This window comes from Engraulis encrasicolus, chromosome 1, assembly GCF_034702125.1.
Source record: "Engraulis encrasicolus isolate BLACKSEA-1 chromosome 1, IST_EnEncr_1.0, whole genome shotgun sequence".
In the NCBI taxonomy this organism is placed as follows: domain Eukaryota; kingdom Metazoa; phylum Chordata; class Actinopteri; order Clupeiformes; family Engraulidae; genus Engraulis; species Engraulis encrasicolus.
The window spans coordinates 18,956,337-18,964,795 of NC_085857.1; the positions used below are offsets into that span (position 1 = coordinate 18,956,337).

At 44.1% G+C, this 8,459-nt stretch overlaps 1 protein-coding gene across 1 annotated transcript; it reads left to right on the forward strand.

The window, feature by feature from the left end:
• The first annotated feature begins 327 nt into the window (after positions 1-327).
• Positions 328-1,841, forward strand: LOC134448874 (uncharacterized). Its single transcript, XM_063198554.1, has 2 exons — positions 328-1,016; positions 1,312-1,841. Exons 1-2 carry the CDS (start codon positions 426-428, stop codon positions 1,702-1,704), a joined length of 984 nt encoding a protein of 327 aa, XP_063054624.1. The 5' UTR covers positions 328-425; the 3' UTR covers positions 1,705-1,841.
• The last annotated feature ends 6,618 nt before the right edge of the window (positions 1,842-8,459 follow it).

The following is an 8,459-nucleotide window of genomic DNA, read 5'->3' on the forward strand; positions in this document are numbered from 1 at the left end:
TGCTCACAGAGCTCACATGTATATGGACCCTTACCGCACTTGGGCCTTTATGGATACTATGGACCTGTGTATCTTATGGAATATCGTGGGGTTTCCCTCACAACGATGAACGCTGAAGGAGAGCCAGCTGGAGAACGGCTCTGGAGATTGAGCTGGCCGTCAATGAAGACATGAGTTTGCGTTTGCCCGGGGCTCAGAGAAGGTATGCTTGGTTGCCTTTTCACCACCTCCATGCAGTTATTATCTTACATACTGACTTACACGTTTTAATGCACACCTAATGTTAGGAGAGTTAACAGGGAGAGAGTTAACCTCGTAATATAAGCCTTCTTTGGATTGCACTGACTGAGTTAACAAAGCAACAAACGATTTTCCTCTTGTTTTTCGTTTTAGAGTACAGACCAAAGGAAAAGTAAACAGGCACAATGGGCACAACGGACTCTCGGGTCGCCGGGCAGATGGAGCTGGCTTTAGCCAACTTCCTCAACAACGTCCTCCCGTCACAGTACTTTGACGTGGCCATTGACGAGTCCCTGCTTCGGTACTCTGGGACCAACTCTACGGATAGCCTGATGGAGTACTATGGAGACCTACAGCTGGAGGTGAAGGGCCTTGAAGGTCCATTTTACAACACACTGGCTAAGTCCCTCAGGGGGTCCAGCGAGGTGGCAAACGCAGCAGGTCTGGGTGCATTGGTAATCGCCATGATCCTGCAGGTTGTCTTCGCTGCTGTAAAGGTCTTGCCGGGCAGCAACGTGGCGAGCCCGATGGACATATCGCCGTGCGTGCTTGCTGATGAGAAGACCTCTGGTGTCCTGGACCCGATTCAGGAGTACCTGAAACGTCAAAAAAGGTTTTTCGATGACGACCGCCAACTGCTCTTGGACTCAGAGTGGTTTGAAAGGCAGCTCAGCTTGCAGCTAACAGTATTGCGCAACTCCATGCTCGTGCATAAACAGATGAGTTCCTGCGCGGTGAAGCACTGGGTGAATGGCGCGGCCTTCCACACACAGAGGGTGCGTTTTAATATGCGACCTTGCCTCCTCCACTTGCCTCCTCCACTTGCTTCTCGTCATGATGACATCACTGACAACAGCATTATATTTCAATATCTTACAAAAGCTCAATTGTAAAGCCTTTTTCTCATTTGCAATTGGGATGGTGAATGAAAAATAGTCCCTCAAAAGTTGTTGTCGCGAGGCTGACAGCTGGGAAACTTTATCGTTTTCTCCACGGAGGAGGGGCCAGGAGGCGGGACGAGGAGACAAGCACAAGTGGAGGAGGCAAGGTCACATTTTGGGATGCACCCAGATGCTCCTCCATACTGCCAGGCTCAGGAAAAAAATTGGACCGGGGACTGACGGCTTTGAGAATGCCAAAATAGCTGCGGGCAATGCAGCAGACAGCTATCACCGGGACATGGTAGAAATACTAAAGCAATACAGGGAGTACATGAAGCCAACTTTCGCATCAGATTTATACCAGCACTGCCTTCATTTTGGCTACTGTCCTGGATTCTGTGCTTTCAGTACTGATAAACGAAACGTTCTTAAGCCTAAACATCGTTTTACTACGGTAGATGAACTTTTGAACTATATTGCTTCACACCATCAGAAATTTAAAGAAGTTCAAAACTACTTTTCCAACCTGCAGACGAATCTTAATGTTTTGGCCAACCAAGAAGGAGTCTTCAAAGCAGTTTAGATAACTTGTCACAATGTGTATCGTATAATGTACTGTAGTACTCGGCCTTGAGGAGTTAAAATCCAAATTACGTATAGCTGACATATAGCATGGTATTTGCTATGATCCTTTGTAGAAGCAATGTAATAAAATTGGTGAAAACTTTTCTGATTCTCTTTGTGTTGTGCCATAGCTTCAATGACAAATGAGCAAATTCACAGTGCAAACACTCTAGTCCAATGTTCAGTCTGGCTGATTTCAGCCTTTTTTCCCTAGATAATGTTGGGCCTACCATACATACGTAGATCTGTTAAAAAAAAAAAAAAAACAAAAAAAAACGTAGTAGCATAGCACATGGAGCGTATACAACAGTATTTAACCGCTTCATTGAAACAAATGACTCCTGAAACAAACCATACCGCGATACTGGAGCAGTTCTGCTCACACGGCCAACAGGCTTTTGGGTAAACATCCTGATGTTTTTTTCCCCCTCATGACAGGGGGTGCAGTGTATGGCTTTGAGTAATCATATTGTGTTTGGAGAAACGACAAGGTGGTCCATGCATGTCAGAAATGCTGTCATGAGAGAGGTGGGGGTGGGCAGAGGTACAGAGTACACAATGGTTAATGTGTAAAACTTCAGTTTTATACACGTTATTTCACACCAAAGCCCATTCGTGTTTACTTGTATTCATGTATGTACATATAACAGACTGTAGGTCTTCATGCCTAGTTGTGTAGAAACAAATATTCCGTTTGTGTGTGCGTGCGTGTGTGTGTGTGTGTGTGTGTGTGTGTGTGTGTGTGTGTGTGTGTGTGTGTGTGTGTGCGTGTGCGTGTGCGTGTGTGTGTGTGTGTGTGTGTGCGTGTGTGCGTGTGTGTGCGCATGAGTATTATCTACTTTCACATTGTTAACAATGACTACATCATCGACATATTGTCTATGATGAATGTCTGAAGAGAAAGACATAGAGAGAAAAGGGAGTTAAAGTCAAGCGTACATACCTGGAGCCGCCCCTAGACATAAGCAGAGTACGCAGAGTGCTTAGGGCACCAACCAGTGCTTGGGGCACCAACCACTTTGCCCCCCATATTGAGGCCTCTTAAACAGTGGTGTAGTCTACGTAGAACGGGGATATACAGAGTAAACCCACTTCTAAATTTCAGGGATATCAGTATACCCACTTAAAATTGATTGATCCATTGTTTTGAATAGCACAAATATATACAGTATACCCACTTCAAATATGCTCAAATATACAGTATACCCACCATAAAAAGTAGACTACACCACTGCTCTCAAATTGAGATTGACTAAAAAACTTCATGAAAAAATATTGAATTACATTACAAAACATATATTTATTAGTTAATAGATTATTATTATTATTATTATTATTATTATTATTATTATTATTATTATTTAATTATGAGGGGGGCCTCCTGACCAGTTTTGCTTAGGGTCTCCAAAACCTAATCAGTGGCCCTGTGCCTGCCTGGAGTGCAACCAGGCGGACTTGGAAAAACACAACTGGAATGACAGGACATTGCCACAACCTGCCTGCCGACCGAGTGTTTGCCTGCTTGTCGGTTTTGCCGCGAGAAGACAAAAACAGATTTAATGAAGCTTAAGACATCAAGATGGAAGAGAAGACGTTCGAGACACAGTAATTCCAGAGCAAAGACCACACACAATTTTTCGGTATGCGCACACAGACACAATGGAGTGGCTACGGCTGAAAGGCTCGTGCCAGAGATTCTTTAAGTATAGAGATATGCCAACATAATAGGTTTCTATGGGCACCTAATGTGACCAGGTTCCGGTCTACCTAAAGGGGCGTGTCATAATGCTCCTAGCATTGAATAGAACAGTCCTCAGGTCTGCCTAGGTCTGCCCAATAATAGAACCAGGAAACAATGGGCCAATGGAACCTCTCTCTCTCTACTCTCTCTGCTCGTGCCGTGCAGAGGGCTGTCCTGTTGCCAAAGAAGTGTCATAATCCTTTTTGCAAAGCATGCAAAAGCAGGCAGGGAGCCTACCAATCCTGCGGTGGAAAACATCCCAGAGGTACATATGGAACATATGCAGGGGATGAACTTTTTAAAGTAAAATATTATTCTCTTCCATCAAACCATCTGTAATCCATCTATCAATTCATCCATCCCTCCATCAGTCCGTCCGACTGACCACTAATCATTCGTCTGTCATTTGGTGATAACTGAGGGATAACTAATAGCACTGTTGCATGCTTGGATGAAATTAATGTAGCATGCTTAGATTATTTCATGAGAGCAAAGTGTTACATTTGAAAGAAAGAAAGAAAGAAAAATAAGACAGAAAGAAGGAGAGAAAGAATGAAAGAAAGAATGAATGAAAGAAAGGATTTTAACCTCCATCCGTCTAACCACTAATCACTCATCTATCTATCCATGCATCTGACCATAACTGAGTCGGTAAATTGTGTAATCTAATTTGAAATAAATTAGAGATGCACCGGATCCTGATTTTTAGGATCCTGCCGGATACCGGATCCACTGCTTAAGATCCTGCCGGATCCGGAACCGGATACCGGATCCTACGAAAGGGTTGAAACACACAGCCTACTCACACACGTGGGCCGTTGGCTTAAACTATTTTGACTGAAAAGCCTCGGCTACCGGATCCTGGATCCTGGAACCGGATCCGGATCCTGTGAAAAACCCTATTATCCTGCCGGATCCGGAACCGGATCTTGGATCCTGTACATCTCTAAAATAAATGAAGGAAAATAGAAAGAAAGAAAGAAAGAAAGAAAGAAAGAAAGAAAGAAAGAAAGACAGAAAGAAAGAAAATGATTTCCACCTCCACTGTCAAGTGGATGAAATTCTTCCATCCATCCATCCATCCATCCATGCATCCATCCGTCTAACCACTAATGATTCATCCATGATCCAGCCATCAATCTGGTTATCCCTGGCATGACCAGCACATATGTATGTTTATAAATGAGATGAGTACACTGTATGACTGGATCACTATGTAATCAGAGAAAAGAGGTTTTTAAATATAAATTAAAAAAAAAGATTAAAGGATTTTCACCTTTACAGTGGTATACCAATCCATCACTGTCAAAGTGCACCTGTGACAGTGTGACTGAAGTCCTGGCATGTATAGAAGGTAACACACTCAATGGGTTTAACGCAATGATGTGAGTGGATTTCGATTAGGTGGAGCTTCACTGTGAATCACTTCATATTGTTAGTGAATGAATGGTCTGATTGGTGTCTTATTTGCCATCAAATTATTTGAGTTTCTTGTGTTTCTAATGAAACTTAATTAGAGTATATTCAAGGACTCTGAGGTATTTGCATTAAGGTATTTGCATTTGCATTAAGGTGTCATCTCTTCCGCATGAACTCCACAGAAGTGCAGGTGATCCCTGGTGTGATTTTATGCCTGAGGCACGGGGGAACAAACACTGACGACGTATGCCAATTTGTGCGTGTGTGTGTGTGTGTGTGTGTGTGTGTGTGTGTGTGTGTGTGTGTGTGTGTGTGTGTGTGTGTGTGTGTGTGTGTGTTTGTGCCTGTGTGTGTGTGTGTGTGTGCGTGCGTGCATGCAAGCGTGCGTATAACAGTCCGTGCGCGTGTCTGTGTTTCTGCATGTGTGCGTATTTCTGTGCTCGTCTGTGTTTATGCACATAAAGACGAGATGAAATTACCCTGAAGAGGTTGTTTTTAAATTGCTGTGCAAATGGGCCTCCGTGTGTGTATTGCAGTGTGTGTGTGTGAGACTGTGTGTGTGTGTGTGTGTGTGTGTGTGTGTGTGTGTGTGTGTGTGTGTGTGTGTGTGTGTGTGTGTCTGTGTATGTGTGTGTGTGTGTGTACCCCAGAAAGAGCCCTTCAGTATTAACCAGAGTACAGTTTAATGCAGCCATGTCAGCAGATGAGTAGCAGTGGGATAACAGGAATGTGTTGGTTCACCTGCATGCAACACAAGAAACACAACCAGTCAAATCGTTCTCCCAAAGGGGCTCTCTCCTCTCTTCTTGAGTGAAATTGTGCGTTATTTCTTGTATCGTCCCTCCAACTCGTGGCTGGATTAGCCATACTGAATGGCGTACAGAGCATTTGCCTAGTGCGTGGACTGTTGTTGATTTTGGCCTGATCCTATCCTCACTGGCAGCAGTCCTCATGCCGCTACAGCTCACGCCTATCCAAAACAGTCAGATATAAATAAAGCATTCTGGGTGTTGCGGTCAAAATAGCTCATATTAGGTGTCAGAAATGTTGTCAGAATTCATTGTCTCTCTGAACGCCTGATGAAACGGATCATCAGTGTTGCCAGATTGGGCTGTTTCCCGCCCAATTGGGCTGCTTAGGATGGTCGTGTGCGGGTAAAAATGGCATTTAGCAGAAAAACCCGCCCAATTTTAGCCATAGAAATCAATAGAATTGGGCGGGATTTTGAGCTTCTAGGCTGGTTTTGAGCATTTTTTGGGCTGGAAATCGTCAGCCTCATCTGGCAACCCTGCGGATCATTGCTAAACTTGCCCGCTCCGTTTTCACATCCCAGTCCAGCCCTGTTCCCCTACTCAATTACTTGTATGACAGGAGTAGTAGGGCTGCACAATTAATCAAAAAATAATCAAAATCGTGATAAAATAGTGAAATCGAACTCGTGATTTTAATCGTGATTTAATCGTGGCAATAGTGACCTACTTTTGAGAGCGTCCTTGAAGCCAGAACATACTGACAGGCTGGTGTTTCTGGCCAGAAATCTGTCCACTTAAGTTTCATGCTATTGCCTTTACATCATTTTTACAATTCATTTTATTTTGCTCATCCTGTATGTAATTCATTCTTGGTTATATTTCATCTTGTTATAATTTTCAAAAAAATCTGCAAAAATCAATAATCTTGAGTAATAATCGTGATTATGATTTTGACCAAAATAATCGTGATTATGATTTTTTCCATAATCCTGCAGCCTTAAGGAGTAGCGCAAACCACCTCTGGGAAGGTTGCCCTCTTCACTTTACCAGATGGTTGGCATGGAGTGGGAGGCCTAGTTGGGCTTGGAGCTGTCTCAGGGTGGACAGACGCCCCGAGTGCTGAGCTAGCAGGAGCCTCAACCCCAAACGCAAAGCCCCATTAATCATCTGCAAACAAATCCACTCCTGACGTTCTGCCGAGACGGGCGTACTTCGTCGGAATGAGCTACCAATAGGCTGTTAGCATACCTATACGTCCAAACCCTATTTCTAGAGGAAGTATTGTGCATTATAATAGCTTGGTGTAGCTTAGATTGACGGCTAGCTCATTAACGGCATCAGTTCTCTGTCGAGATGTGCTGCTTCATCGAGATGAGCTAACAATTAGCTGCTAACATAGCCGTAACCGTAACCCTATAACTCCTATGCGATGTAATGGCTTGGTAGCTCAGTTTGACTGTGAAGCTCATATTGCCACAGCATGTCCGAGTAATGACCTCGTATGATGAGGCAGTCAAGATGGAGGACGGTGATTGACTGTGAAAGACGGCCTCAGGTCAGGACTGCAGGCTCGTTCCAACTGGCACCTCCGTTATAGCTTGCTAGGCCGCGTAACTTCTTGAAATCTCATCATGGCGAGTGTATATGTTATGGAGTCGGGAAGCACTGGGGATCAGAGCCAGGTGGCAGCCATCTTGACTTTAAATTTAATAACAATGAAAAAAGGCACCATCATGGGGCCGCGTATGGAACTCGTAAAAAAAAAAGTGTGCACGCGTCTCTCTTTCTTTCTCTCTCTCTCTCTCTCTCTCTCTCTCTCTCTCTCTCTCTCTCTCTCTCTCTCTCTCTCTCTCTCTCTCTCTCTCTCTCTCTCTCTCTCTCACTGTGTGTGTGTGTGTGTGTGTGTGTGTGTGTGTGTGTGTGTGTGTGTGTGTGTGTGTGTGTGTGTGTGTGTGTGTGTGTGTGTGTGTGTGTGTGTGCACTTCCTGGAAGGAGAAAGCAGGTCATTTGATATTTTGACCTTTCCTGGCCATCTGATCAAAAGATAGCAATGACCTCACCACCAGGTAGACACTTTTGACCAGGCTCCTCAGTACACAGACCAAGATAAAAGATTAATGGTAAACTTTGAGACCTTCCCAAAGGGTTTTTAAAGATTTTTTAAAGTTTTATGACCGCGCTCTCTTTTTAAGATGCAGGGCCAAAAGAAAATATGTGCACTTGTCTCTGCCAAACGACTGTATACAGTCGGTTTCTGCTTAATGTCACATGTGCACAACTTTTTCCAAGTCGCCTTCCACTTTCTGACTTTACTGGTTCCATCATCCATGAGGTCACGCTGCAGATGGTGTACAGCAGGGTTTCCCAAACTGTGGTGCGTGCACCCCTGGGGGTCCGCGGCCTGTCACAAGGGGGTGCGCGAGCTAAATAGAGCAATGGTGGATATGTCCGTTTTTATCCAACATTAATCAATATGACGTAGTTTTTAATTGTACGGTGAATTGTATGCTGGAGTTGTCCATATGAAGTGTAGTTTAACTCCTAGACTATTGGAAAAGAGGATACCCCAAAACAAGTGTGCATAATGTACAGTGAATGTGCAGTGAATCATACCTCCGTGGCATCAGTACACCAAAATATTTGCTTAGGGGGTGCACGAACCACATTGAAATGTACAAGGGGGTGCGCAGGGGGAAAAGTTTGGGAACCACTGGTGTACAGTATACTTCCACCAGCCAACCTATTGTATCTGTCACAATCCTCTGTTATTCCATGATTGTGTATGTTTGGCTGTCTTTTTCT

Coding starts and splice junctions, on each gene's coding strand:
- LOC134448874 (XM_063198554.1), top strand. CDS start 426: ATGGGCACAACGGACTCTCGGGTCGCCGGGCAGATGGAGCTGGCTTTA. Junction 1,017..1,311: donor CGGCCTTCCACACACAGAGG/GTGCGTTTTAAT, acceptor GGATGCACCCAG/ATGCTCCTCCATACTGCCAG.